This window comes from Caloenas nicobarica, chromosome 6 (genome assembly GCF_036013445.1).
Source record: "Caloenas nicobarica isolate bCalNic1 chromosome 6, bCalNic1.hap1, whole genome shotgun sequence".
NCBI classification, from domain to species: domain Eukaryota; kingdom Metazoa; phylum Chordata; class Aves; order Columbiformes; family Columbidae; genus Caloenas; species Caloenas nicobarica.
Genome location: NC_088250.1, coordinates 24,510,088 through 24,527,648, shown reverse-complemented (window position 1 = coordinate 24,527,648; position 17,561 = coordinate 24,510,088). Strand labels below are relative to the sequence as shown.

Below are 17,561 nucleotides of genomic sequence, written 5' to 3'. Positions count from 1 at the left end.
GGAAATTAATTGCTTAAGATCAGAAATTCCAAATTCAATTGGACTGAAAAAAAGAAGAATGCAAAAAGAAATGAAAAATAGTTACAAGAGTCAAACATAAAACTCTAATAAATGAACTCAAGTAAAAATGCCTATTTCTTCAAGAAATTTTACTGTAATTCAAAGAAAGCAGGAAATACAAACATACGTATTTAAATGCTTCATATATTTATGCTCCAATGCATCCCTAGAAAATGAAAACGTATATTGTTTACCCAGCATAATGCTGTCTTTTACTAGAAAAATATTTAATTTCAACTATTTCTAATGCGTAATTTGATTCTCAGTTCTTAGCTACATATCAGTCATGGGATACATTCCATAGTTATGAAGCATTACCTTGAGAGATTTCATGCTTCCAAGCACACAGCCAATTTCTGCCCTGGGATGCCAATGTACAATTCTCTTTGAAGTCTGTAAGAGTCACGAAAGTAGAATATGCTACAGACTGCAACTAAGTTTTTTCTGTATTTATAGTCAAATTCTACTCTGCATGACTTATTTAACTCTATTCCCCTCCAGTTACAGCACTACAAGTAAGCAGAGTTGCTCTCACGCCAACACTTACTGAAACTAAATATATGCATATCATTGTAAATGTGGGTTTTATAAAGCTAAGCAACTTCATATCCATCCTTCTGTGTAACACAACTTTTTCTTTCTAAAACTACTATTTAATATAATATAAATGTGTTAATATAATTATGATACACATATTCATGTAATTACTTGTGTTTTGCACTGCTCTATATCCTAGAAACCTTTCCATTTAAAATTAAATTCAAGACACCTGTGTAACTTCAGTACTTATCATTTTCAAGAAAGGAGAGATCAAAAAGAACACAGAGAAATCTCATCTGTCTTCTGCCAAGTACTCTGAAGCTCAGTCCTGAATAGTGCATGCAGGCAAAATGCTCAGTTAGCAAAGTGAATAAATATTCATTGTGCATTTATTTACTTCTGGTATTACTGGATTTAGTCATATAATTAAAACTATTAAAATTATTAATTAGAGGACAATACAGTTAATAGAGTTCTAGTTGACATCAGTTTAGCACATGAGGCTAACTCAATTAAGTCTTGTCTACATTTGGAAATTCACCAGAACTACTCCGCAATAACCCCTGATATGGACATGTGATATGTGAACATCTATATAGGAATTTATAACACTCAATAATTCCAAAAAAGTATGTCCTGATAAGTCCCATTACATTTTTAAGTGTAGACAAGCTTAAATCTTGTTAGCATCAATATTCCACACCTTTCATAGCTTTTTCTCCCTTATACTCCAGTGCATTTACTTCAGTACCATCAAACCTTTAAGGCTCTGTCTTCAGAAGAAGTACGAACTGAAGTCTCATGTATGTGTAAAAATTCTATCAGATTAACACTTTAAAATATAACAACATTTATAAGTGACGCCATGAGGAGGCAATCACATTTTAGAATAAGAATGCCTTTTCTTGTTTAGCTGGCTTTGAAAGTGGATTATGCTGTTTTGGACAATTATACTCTTATTCAAGAACAAAGCTCTGTTCACTTGAAGTTATTTGGGGATAATTATTCCAGAATACCTAATAAATCCTTATACCTGGCCTTCCACCAATGCTTGCTGTGCTAGTATTGTGCACAGTGCTTGCAAAGCAGTCACCTCTCAAAGATCCCTGCTGTCAGAATAAAGGAATTAGATACCAAATACCATTCTCAAAGGATCACTGAACATGAGAAAGATGCAGGATGAAACCATGTGCTGCAAAACTCTTGGATTTTATCATTTTTTGAGGGTTAACATGGCCAATACAACCAATGATTAAAAAATTGAAAGAAGGAAAGGAGGGAAAGAAAGGAAAGGAAGGCCACGATAAAGAGACATTAAACCTGAACAAAATAAGAAGGATCTCCTCTTGGTCAGATGGAGTCATGGCTTCAGGATAGCACACCAGAAGTGCAAAATCACTATTTGTTATTTGTGACTGCTTTTCCATAAAACTAAAGCCTTTTTTTGGGCTGTGTTGCTCCACAGTGGTAGAATGTGACACAAAAATACAAGCTCTGTGTTACCCTTTTATAATATGATGATCTCCACCATGTGCAAAGTCCACAGCTAGGTTGAGAGTGATTCTGGCCACTTCACAAAAAACAATGAATTAAAATATGCAAATCATCCCATCTCAGTTATAGGAACTGAAAATGCTGTTCTCTGGTGGTGACTCTAGCATTTCAAACCTTCTCTTGGTCCTGCTTTTCCCTCCATGTGATCTTAATCTAAGTAGAAAGCCCACCTCTCTGCTCACCAAAGCAGGCTGGAATGTTATTTCTAATCCAAACACTGGATTGGCTCCGGCTGCCAGGACAGACCACGGCCTCTGAGCAGACTGACGCATGACCAGAACAGTGTGCTTGGACACAGACACATTCTGGCATAGAACAAACAGCATAAATGAACGATGAAAACTTCCGTATAAGAAAGCATGTCTCTGTGTGTGTAAAGCTTAAAGACATGAAAATATGTTGCTATAAATGCAGAGTTTCACTCTGGCTGATATACAGGGTGTTTCAAAAAGATGGACCCAATTTGAAATCTTTGAAATTGGGTCCATCTTTTTGAAACACTCTGTACTGTATAATTTCAGATGAACACTATTTTCCATGCATACTCTTCTAATTTTTTATATTGTAATGGATGCCTTCTGATTTTTTTTTTCTGTTTAACCACTTTTCCCAGAAGTAGTGTGTGATACAGTGTAGTGATATTCTGGCTGCTAAGTGGATGCTAAATTCATTTAGTGTTTGCCATACTGTATATTTTCTTGGCTTCAGATTCATGCCAGATCTATTAGGATAAGAGAATTTCTGAACATATAAAATATCAAAAAGAACAGCAACCTCACTATGTCACTTCAGAGTGTGTTCAGGAAGGCTTTGCACTTACTCTAGTTTCAGTGTAATAAGAAAACAGATGTATGATCTACAAGAAATAAAACAAAATGCCAAGTCTTCGATTCTGAGGACCTTACCTCTGTAGCACATCTACAGTATCACCATATGCTTGCACCAGTTTAGACGCAAAGATAACTGCCAAATTTGCCCCACGAGCACCTTTTGTCCTCTCACAATCTATATAAAACAAGGCCTTTCCCAGAGGTCTTGCCTGTCTGTTCCCCAAAACTCTCCATGGTTTTTGTAAAAATAACCTTTAATTCTTGCTGAACTTTAGCAGTCCCCAAAACAAGTTCTTTTTATCTCCTTTTGTTGGAGATGCAGCTCCCCATGGACGGCCTGGCAGTTGGAGGCATCTTCTTGTGCCATGCTCTGGCACACACGACACAGCCTCTCCACTGAACCATTCCCTTTCTCTTCCCTGCTCTTTTCTCTCCCTTATCTGTTCTCTACAGCATTTTTCCTTTTTCAAAATTAGTTTTCCTTATGTTTTCCCTCCATCCAGCTTCGTAATTTTCACTTACCTTTTCCTCTTTTCCTATCTCAAATGACAACACAAGACTCAAGAGACAGGTCTATAGCCAGCTTTAAGAGCCTGTTTAACCCACTTTCAGAGATAAGCTCAATGCCAGAGGGGCACAGAAAGCAAAGCGGATCAGCCCTGTAGAAACACCTCCATTCCTTGCAAACCCCGTGCTCCTGAGACCAGCTGCTCTGGGTCTCAATGTGGCAGTAAGGACTGACGACAGGTAGTTCTCCCAAAGGTGTCTATTGCTTCAGCGAAGCCGAGACTACATACAATTGCAGAAACTAGACTGCTTCTCTGTTTTTCTCCCATTGGTATCCTAAGCCATGCTTTCCTTTCCTCTTTTCCAGATGCTATTTCTAAAAGTATCAATTATCAAAAATTCTCACTAAAACTGTGAAATATTTGTCATTCCCAGACATGACTCTCAGGTTCCTACTCCCAGAAATCCCAGCTCAGCCTTCTGACATCCTCCAGTAATTAGTCAAGCCAGAGTTGCTCAGACTTGTATACAACCCTTGATAACAGTGAGCCTTCTCTCCAACAGCAAATCGTTCCTGAATTCTGCTTTAAACCTATAGGTTGGTATGAATCATCTGGTATGGTCTGGAGATTTTGCAGCTCATCTAAACTGAAAACTGGGGGGGTTGTAATGAAACAAATGTGAAAATTAACGTTGTGATGTTGCTTATTTCTTGAGATAAAAATAAGATTCCGGTGCACGATTTTTCTGCAAAGACAAGATTCTATGGCCATTTAAACTAGAGAATAAATGGAGCTCAATATCAGTGCCAAGAGAAGGACTAAGGTCTTAATTTATGAAAACAACACAATGAAGTACCCATTTTACACATGAATGCCTGCATTATACAGACAGCAAACCTGAATATTTTATACATGATACACACAAACTTCACGAGATTGCCCAATATCTATGTTACTTGAAGCACAGGTTATCCTGCAGAGTAGACACCACAGTGTCAAGGACAAAGAATAACAAAAACGAGTCAATCAAGGAAACTGAATTAACAGTTCAGACAAATCTCTACTCCTAAACAGCTGTTCTGTGGAAATGTCAGGAATTCTGTTGTTCAACGCGTATGCGTTTCTAAACTTCATGTAAGTATCAGTAAAAGAGAAGCCATTTATACTAACCTTGACATAGTGGAATGGAGTGTAAGCAAGCATGGAAAATGATGCATTATATTTCATATGAGTTTAAAAAGAAGTATTTATTATTCATTTGTTCATTGTTCAATTATTCATCTGACATGGAATTCCACTTTCAGTTTTAAAAGAAGGAAAGTGGTAGCAGATATAAAATATGCATAGTTGCTTTTCTGCCTCCTTTTGGGACAACATGGCAAAGTAAACTTCTGTCATTCTTCTTTCATTTTTACCAATTTTTTTTGCTGTTTCTCCCAGAAATATGCACGGCTACCGAGTGTGTAAGTGTTAGATGGTGGCTAACACTCCTCCCTAGTCCCAGGCCCCCAACTAAATAAAAGTCCAAGAATAGCATTTAAAATTCCTAAGAAATATCTCCGGTGCACAAATCTCTCCTCCTTTATTCCCAATCCTATATTTTTGTAAAAATCTTCACTTTGATTTATGTTCAGGTAGCCCAGTCACCATCAAAGTAAACACTCTAAGATAAAAAGGGAAATGAAATGTTCAATTAGGGAATTTCATTTCCATGATAATGATTTGGAGTGATAATGCTACTGTCTCTGCAACTTTCTGGCCATAAGGAAGTCATTGTAAGGCCAACTTAACCCTGTTTTAGGTCCCTGAATATATATTCTGGCACCTAACAAGAAACCTGATTTTCAGAATTGATGAACAACCACGATCACAGTATTTAGTTAGCAGTGTAAAAATGAACTGACATTTGGTGGGTTTTACATGTTATTCGCATCACCAATCTGGCTGACAACTACAGCTGTGATTTTTTTTTTTTTTTTAAGATCTAGTAGAAGCAGCATCTTTAAGATTAACTTCAGGATTTGGTATCATGAGAGCTTTCTATTATTATACCTGCCATTGAAAATCCTTAGAAAATATGGGGGAGTATATAAAAGGCACTGGAAAGAAGTGCTAATAAAAGCAGAGCGGGCTAAAGAAGCTGGGTGAGTGGGTGAGTTTGGAAGCCATCACATACCATAGCTTCTGCAGCTGATGAACTTACTGTAATTCAGAAGAAAAGTCACTTGAGATATAGCAGAACTGTCAGTGAAGGACAACAGGAACATGCTAATTCTTCCCACTTTTTCTACTAGAAAGTCAGGACACTGCCTTCCTCAGTCCTCTTTCCTGTTCCTCTGAATAACATCTGCTTATAAAGAAACAAGATTTAATTTGGGCTTAATTATTTTCTAATTTAATTTTTAATCCATGTCAAAGACAAAAACTTATCAACAAATTCAGATTTGATGCAGGAACAAGACATGTCAGCCTAAAGAAGTGATTTGGTATGAGAATGTATACATGTCTTTGGCAATTTGCACCATAGTTTTGTAACACTGTAAGGTTCTGCTAGGAGAAAAACAAACAAATAGACACACATAAAACCTTAAATTTTAAGCAGCCTAAGTGAGATATTTGTTAAAATGGGATAAGGGAATTTGCATGCTGAAGAGATTATTGCAATGTAATTTGCATATTTATAGAATGCATGTTCTGTTAAACAGAAAAAGGGAATTCCTTCTATACCTTTCCTTTCCAAATGCCATATCACGGCCTACAATGATGAAACAGAGAAGGAACAGCAACAGTTACTTTAGAGCCTCTTAGGCTGATGATAGTTACCAGAGTCTGCCTTACAGGATCTCACACTAGGTTGCAAAGGATGTCTGGAGGTCATCTAGTCCAAATTCCCTCCAAGAGAAGGTTCAACTGTCCAGTTGAGTTTTTGCTGTCTGCAAGAGATTCCACACCTCTCTTGGCATCTGCTCACGTGTTTGGCCACCCTTATGGTGAAAAAAAATTTCTTCATATCTAATTAGAATTTTCTTATGTCACTACTTGTGTCCTTTGTGTTGCATCCTACTGCCTGTTCCCTTCTATGAGAAAAGTACTAGATCTGTAGGCAAGGAGAGAGCAGTGAATGCCATTCACATTGATTTTAGCAAGGAATTTGACATTGTGTCCCACTATATTCCTGGACTGTAAGGACTTTATAGTCTGGATGGGCAGACAACTAGATGGGAATAAAACTAACAGGCTGGTCAGGCTCAGAGAATCACAGTTAATGGGTTATACTGTACTTGGAGGCCAGTAACAAATGGAGCACTACAAGGGTCCATCCGGGGACTGGTGTGTTTAACATTTTCCTGTCAGAGAAAAGTTCTGCACCTGGGAAGCAAGAGTCCCTTGCAATGTTCCAGGCTGGGAACTGACTGGCTGGGGAGCAGCTCTGCTGGAACAGACCTGGGGGGCTGTGGCAGACAGTGAGCTGAGCATAAGCCAGCAGCACGCTCTGGCAGTAAGGTGTGCCTGCTGGGCTGCGGTCAGGTGAGGGAAGTGACCGTCCCCCTCTACTCAGCATTTGATAGACTCCATCTAGAATATGACATACAGCTTTGGGCCCTCAGTAAAAGACAGACATTGATAAGCTGGGGTAAGTTCAGTAGAGGGCTGGGAAGATGGTTGGCAGGTGGATCACATGCTCTGCAAAAAGCTGAAGGAACTAGGCTTGTTCAGTCTGAGGAGAGAAAGCTTTGGTGGGACTTAACAGCAGCTTTCTATTTGTAGAATGGAAACCTCTCAGGAGGTTATCAAGGAGAAGCCAGGTTCTTACAGCGGTATGTGGTGCAAGGATAAGTCAATGAGCGTAAGTTGAAATAAGAGAGGTTCAGCCTGGAAATAAGGGTGCAGGGGTTGGGGGGGAAATTCACTGTGAGGGCGGCCAGAGTTGGAAGAGCTTGTGCAGAGCTGTGTGTCTCCATCCTTGGAGGTTTTCAGGACCAGACTGGATAAGGCCCTGAGCAACCTGGTCTGATCTAGATGACCCTGCTTTGAGCAGAAAGTTCAATTATAGAGCTTCTGAAGTCCTTCCAACCTGAATTATCCTGTGATCCTATCCCAGTGTACAATCAAGAAGTGTCTGGCTCCACCTTGTCTATACATTTTTATTTGATAGATTTTGACAGCAATGAGATCTCCCCTTAGCCTTCTGACAGCTAAATAAAGCCATTTGTAGGACCTTGGGAAAGTACAGGGAAATACATGTAGTCATCACAGAAAGGAAAAAAAACTCACACAAATACAGATATGGAAAGAGTAGAGAACAACCTAAACATAGGCACTGAGTATATGGCCTGTAAAAGGCCTAAACAGAGAGAATACTGGATTGGGGAAAGGAATTTGGGACTGAGAACAAAGTAACAGCTGCTGTTATTCAAGATCTCCGTGTTCAGGGAAACTGGAGTTGGACCACTCTTTGTCAATAACTCAGCTACATCAAAAAACAACTAAGTATCACCATTTTTTCTTTCTACCTGGAACAATAAGAATCTTAATTTCTCACTAACTGACTGTGTCTAAAGAAGCATGAGACATTCTGGGTCTTTGACCCTGTTAACAGAGAAGCTTCCCCTTCCAAAGTGTCCCCATGCATTCTCCTCACTTTAATATGCAATTGTCAAAAGCAAATGGTCACTAATCAGAAAAGCTGCCTGGAGGAAGCCAGAAGGTCACAGACACTATTCATGAAATTCAAAGTTTGTATCATAAACCGTTCTTAAACCTTTTTTTTTTTTTCCCTAGGAGACAGAATGTTTTAGCTAGTACTTTTCCAAATGAGTCACTAACACCCTTGTCTTAATTCTGCAGCTGCTGCTAATTTGAAGTGCCAGCCTTCTCCCCTCTTTCCCCAGAATGAAATAAAATATCAATGTTGCACTGTGCTGAAAATGGAAAGTTAGATGTAACACTATGCTACAAGGCCTCTGGAAGCCCCATTTACATTTGATTCCTTCCTTCCTCCCAGGCCTATACCTAACTTAAGCCCTCTCAGCAACTTATTTCACACTTTCTTCCACACTCATTGGTCATAAGAATGCAAGACAGACTCAAACGGTTTTTTAACACTTAATGTACCAACATCTAACACAATTTAAAACAGTAAAAGAGAAAATAAAATCAAAGAAAAATGATGCCAGCAGTTATCTGCATATATATGCAATCCACCGAAGAGTTCTGTTGTATCTTCCTTTGGCTTGGATCACTCACCCTTTTGGCCAAGGACATGGAAAGCCTTTTATTTAGAGAAGTAAGCACCACCTTTTTGCTGTACAAAAGTGAAACTCAAGAGGGTGTATTTATCTCAGGGACAACTTCACCCATAGCTGTGCAAATATCAAACTCCTTCAGTGTCTCATTACTTGCTCCACTGTAAAAATGTATTACAATTGGGGTTTTTTGGGTTAGTTTTTAGCCAGACTGGTTTCTTGATTCAGCTCACTGACTGATCATACGAATGCCAGTGCCAGCACAGAGGAAGGGACAGGAATGAGTTGCTGGGGGCAATGGGGGAAGACAAGACTGCCCTTTCTGGCTACTGTGCATAGTTATGTAAAATTAAAGTGATTATGTAGCTATGGCCTGAGGGATAGAAGAGGTCACAGATACTACCACAGCCTATAAACTACTATGGAAAACGTGTCAGTGTGTGTTGCCAAGAGACAAGCAAGGGAATTCAGTTCTTAACCTGTAGTAAAATCCACAAAGTGAAGCCCGTTCGCTTTACCTCTCTACAGAAGATCAATACTTTCCTTTCAATGCACAAGAGTCACACCAAACATTTTGAGTCACATTTTGCATCAGTAAGCTCTGCTTATCTACCTGGAATGATTCTGAAGCACTTTTCACAGGCCTTATGTGTCCACTGAGCTTTCAGAAATTTACCTTAAATATACTCTTTCATGAAGTATGAGCACTTGAGATCTAATGTATCCTTATGGTCTCAGACCATGAACAGACCATGGTGGCTTATAAAGGCCACCATGAAACAAGTGAGCCATGGTACCTTATTATAGCCATGTCTGAGCTCTTCGGCTTCCTCAATTCTGAGATAATATAATTTAGCTTAGAACTTAACAAAATCAAATTTAAATGCAGGTGTCAGTATTTTCAGCTGAGGAAGACTAAGAAAGTGCGTGAAGTCAGATGATAATTATCACCTATTAGCCACAGTAAATATGACCTGAATCTGTTGAGTGCCTGTGTTTTGACTGAAATGAATTAAATTCAGAACAGATTTTTATCAGCTTGATTTTTCCAACATTTTTCACTTCTTAAACAAAGCAGGTGATTTTCCAGTCAAAAGAGTTATGATCACTGCTTTGCATAGGCTATAGAAAAATCTATACAACGCAACAAAAAATAGTATATAATTTGCAGCATATTTTTGGCTAAATCTGAGCATATATCTTCAAATGACTATTTCTCAAACCAAAAGCATAATTTCATGAAAAAAATTACTTTTTAAACCATTGTTATTTGCTCTTTATTATGACTACTTGGAAGAATGAAACTGAAATAGGTAACTGTGCCAAGCTATATTTTCCAGTTTATTACTACTGCTTTGTTCAAACTTCCTTACTGCTGTCACAATCAAGTGTTGTTCATTAGGAGCACTGGATTAGTAGCATCAATTACCTTTCTGTGTAAGAGTGATGGATTTACTATCAACACTGTCAGGTCAAACTGCTGCTTGGACTTTAAAGCAGCTTAAAAATTCTGTCCAAAGATGTTTTTTTAATGTATATCCAAAATAGGTATGTTTCTGAAAGGTATTGGTTTATAGAAAAATAGATTTAGAAAACAATGCTTTACTACATTGTGTTATTATCCATTGGAAAATTTCAATAATTTTGCCTTTTCTCCTTCCTTCAGCACTAAGTGGAAGCTTAGAAGTTCACTTTCAGGAAATTTCATCCTTGAAACTGAGACCTGAAGCTTTATGCTCTCACTAGAAGCAAAGTATTTTGAAGTGTAGGGTTCCCTTTACGAATAAGGGTAAGAATATAAACAGCATGCCCAGCTCTGGTTTAAAAGTAACAAGAAAAACTTATAGTCATTACCAAGAGTAACAGTAGAGTTGTGAAAGAAAACATACTTTAAAGAACTGTTTTATTCAAAGAAAATTAACTTCTCCCCATGCAAACTTATTGCACACCTTTCATGACTGCCTTGGGATCCTGCATTGAAGGTAAAGCTGGAAAATACACTACTACAAATCAGACATATTGTATAATTCTGGTCTCTTACAGCTGTCCCCTACCTACTGGTTATAAACATCATAGACAGGGTTTTGGAACATACCCAGTGCCTGGGGGGTTTAATAATCAAACACCAAATGAAAATAGTACTGAATAAATTTTTCAAGCCATATATTGATTTATCACTTTTCTGTAGAAGTCAGTCCCATACGATTTTCAGACTCAGGATCAGACTCATACACATCAGCAGCAAAGTTACTACTGAATCAAGGAGAGGGACCAAATTTTGTTGACATTTGTTAAGTGAGGCCAATCACACAGTATCAAATTAAGCCCCAGGCACAGTGTACTCTAGGGATGAGTTTATTCTCAAGCTTCTAGAAATTACAAAGATAATAAGAACCTGTTATTTCTACCATTAATGATGTGGAGGAAATATTTTTTACTTCGTCATTTGCAAATTCCGTCTCTAGTGCATGTATATTTATACTGTTCCTCTCTCTAAGGAGGCTGGATTAAGGGAGGTAAGTCATGGCTTTTTAAAAACTCTTTTTGAAAGATTCCCTAGAAAAAAAACAAAATCGGCACATCTTATGGATGCCATTGCTACTCCTCCTTGATTCCATCCCCCATCACACAATCTATATGTTGTACTGCCTAACTTTTGCTCCTCTGAAGTGAAGACTATGAAGAGCACATCATTGCAAATCACTCCCAAATTAAGCATGGTCAGCATAACCCAAGCATTAATTGAGTTTCTAGTAAATAAAATGATGCTCATCTGAAAGGCAAAACTCATGTTGACTTCGATAATGCCAGTCTTCAAGATGATGATGATGTGAACTGTTTCTACATCTCATGTATCTTTATCAGAGTTATTTAGATAGTTACAATGAGGTACATTAACATACATGACACACTAACCTACATCCAAACAATGCAGTGCTCCCAGCATGGAATATCTAGGTTTAAACCTTCCTGAAGTCACTAAGTGCACTTTCTAGAGAACATTCTTCATTTCTCCATATTTTACATCTTCTGAGATTATTTTATAGAGCTGCAGGGATCACCTCAACATCAGTACTCTCAAGTTTTTCTTAAAATTGGTAAATTTCACACTTCCTTTTCTTCCACAATGCGGTATACTTTTTGAAGAAATTCTTTGGATAGTTCCACAATAAAATCCCAGCTTGGCTGGAATGGGAGAAAACTCATTCAAGAAGCTATTGAGGCTGACAGGATCAGATAACTGCACAGGGAGAAAAAGTTTGCCTGCAGCTAACCTGTGCTTTTTTTTTAATGGATTTCCAAGCCTACTCAAGAACCAGAGGGATCAGAAGTATGGACAATTAATATACATTTCCACAATAAGAGGTGTGAACATTATTTTTATCTAACCTTATAAACATATACACACACTCTGTGTTACTGTAAACTTGACTTTTCTTTTACTATGTACAGATTTGGCAGTCATAGTGCATATGGAATAAATCTAACTGAACTGATTAGAATTAGTAATCATTTACACTGATTAAAATCTGCTCATAAGCTAGTAAAACTTTTTAAAGGGCAATAGGCCTGTGCTTGGTACAGAATATGGTGAGTAAAAGTTTCATTAGCAGCAAACCATTAGAGGGTCTTAGAGCTTCTGCTTTAGAAGCATCTAAACCAGAAGGTTCTACATTGGTCTATTAACTTCATACACTGACACTAAACTGTGGATTATCCAGCACCTCCTAATACGAAAGTTCCATATCTGCTTTGTTTAACAATACAGTGAGTTCCCTTTTAACCAGCTTTCTACCTACTCTGCCATCAACAGGCTTGAATAAAGATTAAATGCTCCCATTTTAAAGTTTGCTGTCGACAGCCTGAAAATAAGTTTTTGATGTGGCAGAATCTGCCTGCTCAATATGAGTTTACATCTACAGTCCTGCCTACAAACCTACACAAACTTCTAGAAATATTAGTTATTTTCATAGCTGCTAGGGCACTAATTTTGCAGCTACCAAATTATACAGTTAGAAGCCCACTCTAAGGTAATTTAGCAAGATTCACAAGATTTCATTTATTCTGGGTTGTTGTAACCTAAAACCATACAAAAGAAATAGAATTCGAGTATCATATAAATTTTATATATTACTATTAAATGCTTGCACTTTAAATAAACTATGCTATTTATAGGAAATGTTGCCATCTTCTACTAATTCTCTCTTATACAAAGAAATTTCCTTCATGATACAGAAAGCAAAATCAGTAAAATCAGTAAAATTAGTTACATTGTCGTATTATTCTCCAAGGAAAAACCAGCAATACAGCTATTTACCATAATTTATTTGTAAATCATTGAGTGCATCGTATCCCTGAATTCCATTTGATATTTAGGTAAAGGAAAACAAAACGTAATTTCACTTTTATTTCTTACTTCACCAAAGCAAACAGACTGTGGCCTAGAGATGTATATATACTTTTAGATTTGTTTATGTGTACTCTAACTGTCTTTGTGCTTTGCCTGGCACAGTCAGATTTTACTCTTGGTCAGAGATGTCTTTAAGAATTAGTAAAACACACACAATCTTAATTAACATCATTTTCTAATATGCTAAAATACAGAATCTCTTCATTTCAAATAAAATATTAAGTAAGGAAATTAAATAAAACTGAGCTGACATTTTAAAAGCAATGTTACAAAAAAATTGTTAAAGAAAGTATCTAAACTTTTAGAAACATCCATTGAACTTGGAAATATTTGTGATGCTCTCTGACACGCAATACTATGCTGCACTACAGCAACTGTCCTAAAACATACATTCATTAGAAGACACAAAAATTTAACAGATACGTCAAACATACGATTTGCCAGAGTAAAAACTGTGGCAGTCCCAAAACTGCAGGTTTTACAAGCTTCAACTTGAAGCCATTTCAAATTATTTTCATTGCTATAATGATTTTTCATATAAAAAGCCTTACACATTCTTCCAATGTTTATTTTGTTCATTTCGTTTACATCCATGGTTTCACTGGTCTCTTTTGATGCTGAACACCCTAAGATTAGGGGGGAGGGTAGCGCTGAATCGCAGCAAATGTTTATGTTTCCTCCCAGAATATACGACTGAACCAGCTTGAGCATTTCATGAATAAGACTGTGAAGATCATAACAGATAGACACAAAATCTGCTTTTAAAACCTATAACATATTTTGTAGCAATTAAATTAGTTGACCATATCAACATTTTAACCTAAAGAGCCATTAGGAATGTATGCAATTTCTAACAAGTATTTTTGAGCTCTCTACAGAAAAAAATCCATCTTCAAGCAATTCCTGTCATCTCCTAGTTACCGATTTGCCGTTTATTAGTCAGCAAACTTTCCATCATTACTTAAATAAGGATAAAATGGGAGGCAAAACTTCTAGTTTCAAAATCTCTTACCTCCCCCAGTTTAATCACATTCCGTTACCCATCATACATTCAGCAAAGGCTATCCAAGTCTATTATAATTTTTCTTTAATAAAAACCAGAGATTTCTCCAGAATTACTGAAATAGTTCACGTGCTGGACAATGGGTTGTTTTAGGGCCAAAAGAACAGAACAGCTGAAAACTACAAATTAAATTGATTTTTCTACATGTTCAGCAAGGATTCGTAGTGAGAAGATTGCTTATATTACTGAATTCTGCATACTTCAATATCAAAACTTACAGTTACCGGTCCTTTTATCTACACCAAGGAGCCACCTTTTTATTTCTTTTATAAAATAAAGATCCCTGAAAACTGGAGACTTTCAGATATTTTATTTCATGTGTGTAGGTCAAATGGCTGTGTGTTCTCTCTGCTGAAACACAGTAATGTAATTTCAGGCTGTATAATTTTATAGCAAAGACTGCAAGATGTTTTGAAGATGTCATTGACTGTAATACAAATCAATATTAAATTAGCTGTACAGGAAACATTTTCAAAAGATGGTCCATCAAGCTTTCTCATAGGATCATGGATTTCTAGGATCATACTCTAATAACTACAGTAAGCTACTAGGGTTTATCTCCCTCTTCAATTATTTACAGGTCAAAAAAGCCAAGTGACATTGCTTTATATATATTCAATGTTATATACTTAGTTTGTAACTTACTAATGCCACACGAAACCATGAAGGTAAAAGTTTCTGAACAAAAACATTTCTTCATGTCAGAATATTTATAAAATCATACCCCTAAGTGACGCAAAAGGCTGTCCCTTAGGCACTCTACCTTTCCTAAAAATAATGATTTTAAACATATATCTAAACAGTACTGAAGTAATTACTCTGCAGCATAATCTTTAAATGGCTACAGACTGTACTATGTAGCCTGATGTCGATTACACATTTAAGAGATTAGTCATTTCAAATCACCTAAAGACCTTCATCATATTTCTATCAATTTCTGTTTATATGAAAGCACATTTCAAAGCCTTCTCGTTGCTGACTTGTAAAATGTCTCATGACTGTCAAACAATTTATTTTTCAGCAAAGCAGTATAAATTACATTTCACAATATAGTAACACAGGACACAATAAAAAGAAGAGCCTATCAAATATGCAGATACAGAGAAAGGAATTCTTGTCCTGTCATTGCCACACAGGCAGGACATACCAATAACAAAAAAAAAAAAAAAAAAAAAAAAAAAGGCCCCATGCCACGGTTATAATCTCTAAAAAAAGTTCACACATTGAAGCCTCATATGGGTCTGTTTTGATTTCTGAGGAGTGACACTGGTGGCTGGAGAGGCTTATGCTAAATGTTCCAGACAGCTGATGCAACCACCTCTGCATCTGCCAGTTTGCAGCATGATGCTTCTAGAGCAGTGGGGCTGGCTGCCCTTACAGACTCGAAGGAGAGGGAAAAAAAAAAAAAAAAAAAAAAAAAAGAGGTGCAGATCCATCACCACAAGAACTACTAAAATCAATTTGCCTGCAAACAACAGCTACTCGTGTACAACATTAACCATCAGGAGCCGGACCTTTAATGCTTTTTTAATCCAGTTTGTAAACTGTAAGGTGGCAGCTCACAAAGGTCCAACTCCACAGACAATGAGGATCTATCCGAGTCCAGCAGCCTCCCCAGTGTCCGTATTTAAGTGGAATTACGGCCATCCCCATCACAGCAATAAGCCCGCCCTGCCACCCCCCGAGATGTCAAAGCACCCCCGCCCCAGCGGAAAGAGCGGCTCCCAGCAGCGGACAGCCGCCGGTCGGGGCCTGCCGCATGAAGTTTGGGTCGTTTCCCCGCGTTCTCGGGGGCTTCTCCGCCAGGAGAAAGCATCAGGAGCGGGGCCCCGCACAGCTCCACTCTGCAGCGGGGTGGCCGAGGACGTGGTTGGGAAGGAGAAGACACGCCGAGGGCCCTGGGGTAGAGGAGGGACCGCCGGCGGGAGGGGGAAGGCGAGAGGGAAGGCGAGAGGGAAGGAGACAGGTCGGAGACGGCACAGTCGGGAGCAAGGGGAAGGGTGGGAGCCCGGCGGGGAGCGCGGCGGCCGCGGCCGGCCCGGGGGCTCCCGGCGGCGCTCCCCGGCGGCGTTCCCGAGGCGACGGCGGCGGGTGGCAGGAAGGGGCTGCCAGCTCTTTCCTGTCTCCGTCCCCCAGTGCAACCTGACCGCCTCCCCCGGGCCGTGCCCCGCGCCGCGGAGCCCCCGTCCGGGCTCGGCCCTGGCCCGCCGCCCGGGAGCGGGGCCAGCCGCAGACCCGCCGCACCGCCCGGCGTGCCGTACCCTACCTTCGCCTGCAGATACTGGGGGTAGTAGTAGGTGGTGTACTGGGGGTACATCTGCTGTTTCCACACTTTGCCCATGAAGCTGGAAATGTAGCCTGCAGTGCAGGGATGGGGGGGCACTTTGGGGGGCTCCAGCCGCCTCTCCGTCTCTCTCTCCCTCCTGACTCTTCCTGTCCGGCGGCGGCGGCTGCTGCTCCTCGGCCGAGCCCAGACCTTCCTTCTCCACCCAAAAGCCACAGCGGAGCGGGGGCAGGCACTCTCGCTCTCTCCCCGGAGTTCCTGCCAAGTCCCCGCCCGGCCGGGGCCGAGCAGCGGCGGGCCGGCTGGCGGAGCGGCGGCGCGGGGAGCGCTCGGGGCGGGCGCGGCGGCGGCGGTGCCAGGCGGCGGGGCAGGGCTGGCGGAGGGAGGGAGGGAGGACGGCGGGAAGGAGGCAGAGAGGGGCGAGGGGCGGTGCTTAACCCCGCTCGGCGCCCGCCGTGCGAGCCCCGGCCCGGTGGCGGGGCAGCCCCTGAGGAGCACGGGCGGCTTGACCGCGGCGGGCAGCGAGCGGCGGCGCTCGGCCGAAGGGCCGCGTCAGCGCCGGGAGAAGCTGCGGTGCCCGCGGGGAGCGGAGCGGGGAGTTCCCACGCTGCAGTGGTCGCATCCGGCTCGGCCCTGACCTAATTAGTTGGGTTGTGCTTTGTTGCTGCCTTTGCTCTTTGTGCATCTTGTTGCCGAGCAGGGGTGCAGGGGGCAGGCTTTAGGGGAGAACAGGATACAATTTCGGAAAACTACATTTGGCTTTGATTCTGCCTGGCGGTAGAAGGTCCATTTATCTGCTAGAAGCAGAAGGGACTGCAGTGCTAAAATCAGTTTACAGAACAGCAGCCATAAAAACAGACCAAATTCTGCATTTGGCCCTTCATGCATTCTTAGATTTATACTTTCCACAGCGGTGCTGAGTTCACTTCATTCTCAAACAGGAAACATTCCTGTTCTAGTAACAGCAGTTATAATTTTTCACTTGAATACTTCCGAAAGAGAATTTCGCGAACATTAGAAGTAGGGACCGGCAGCACACTATAATCCAACACTGAGCCCATTGG

The 17,561-nt window shown here is 40.0% G+C and overlaps 1 protein-coding gene across 2 annotated transcripts in view; it reads right to left on the bottom strand.

Annotated features, from left to right (window-relative positions):
- RBMS1 (RNA binding motif single stranded interacting protein 1) overlaps positions 1-16,799 on the bottom strand; it is a 150,369-nt gene extending 133,570 nt beyond the window's left edge. For both annotated transcript variants that reach the window (XM_065637531.1, XM_065637532.1), the window contains exon 1: positions 16,480-16,799. In XM_065637531.1, the coding sequence (XP_065493603.1) occupies positions 16,480-16,554 (75 nt within the window). In that variant the 5' untranslated portion in view covers positions 16,555-16,799. The remainder of the gene's footprint in view (positions 1-16,479) is intronic.
- Between the last annotated feature and the right edge of the window lie 762 nt (positions 16,800-17,561).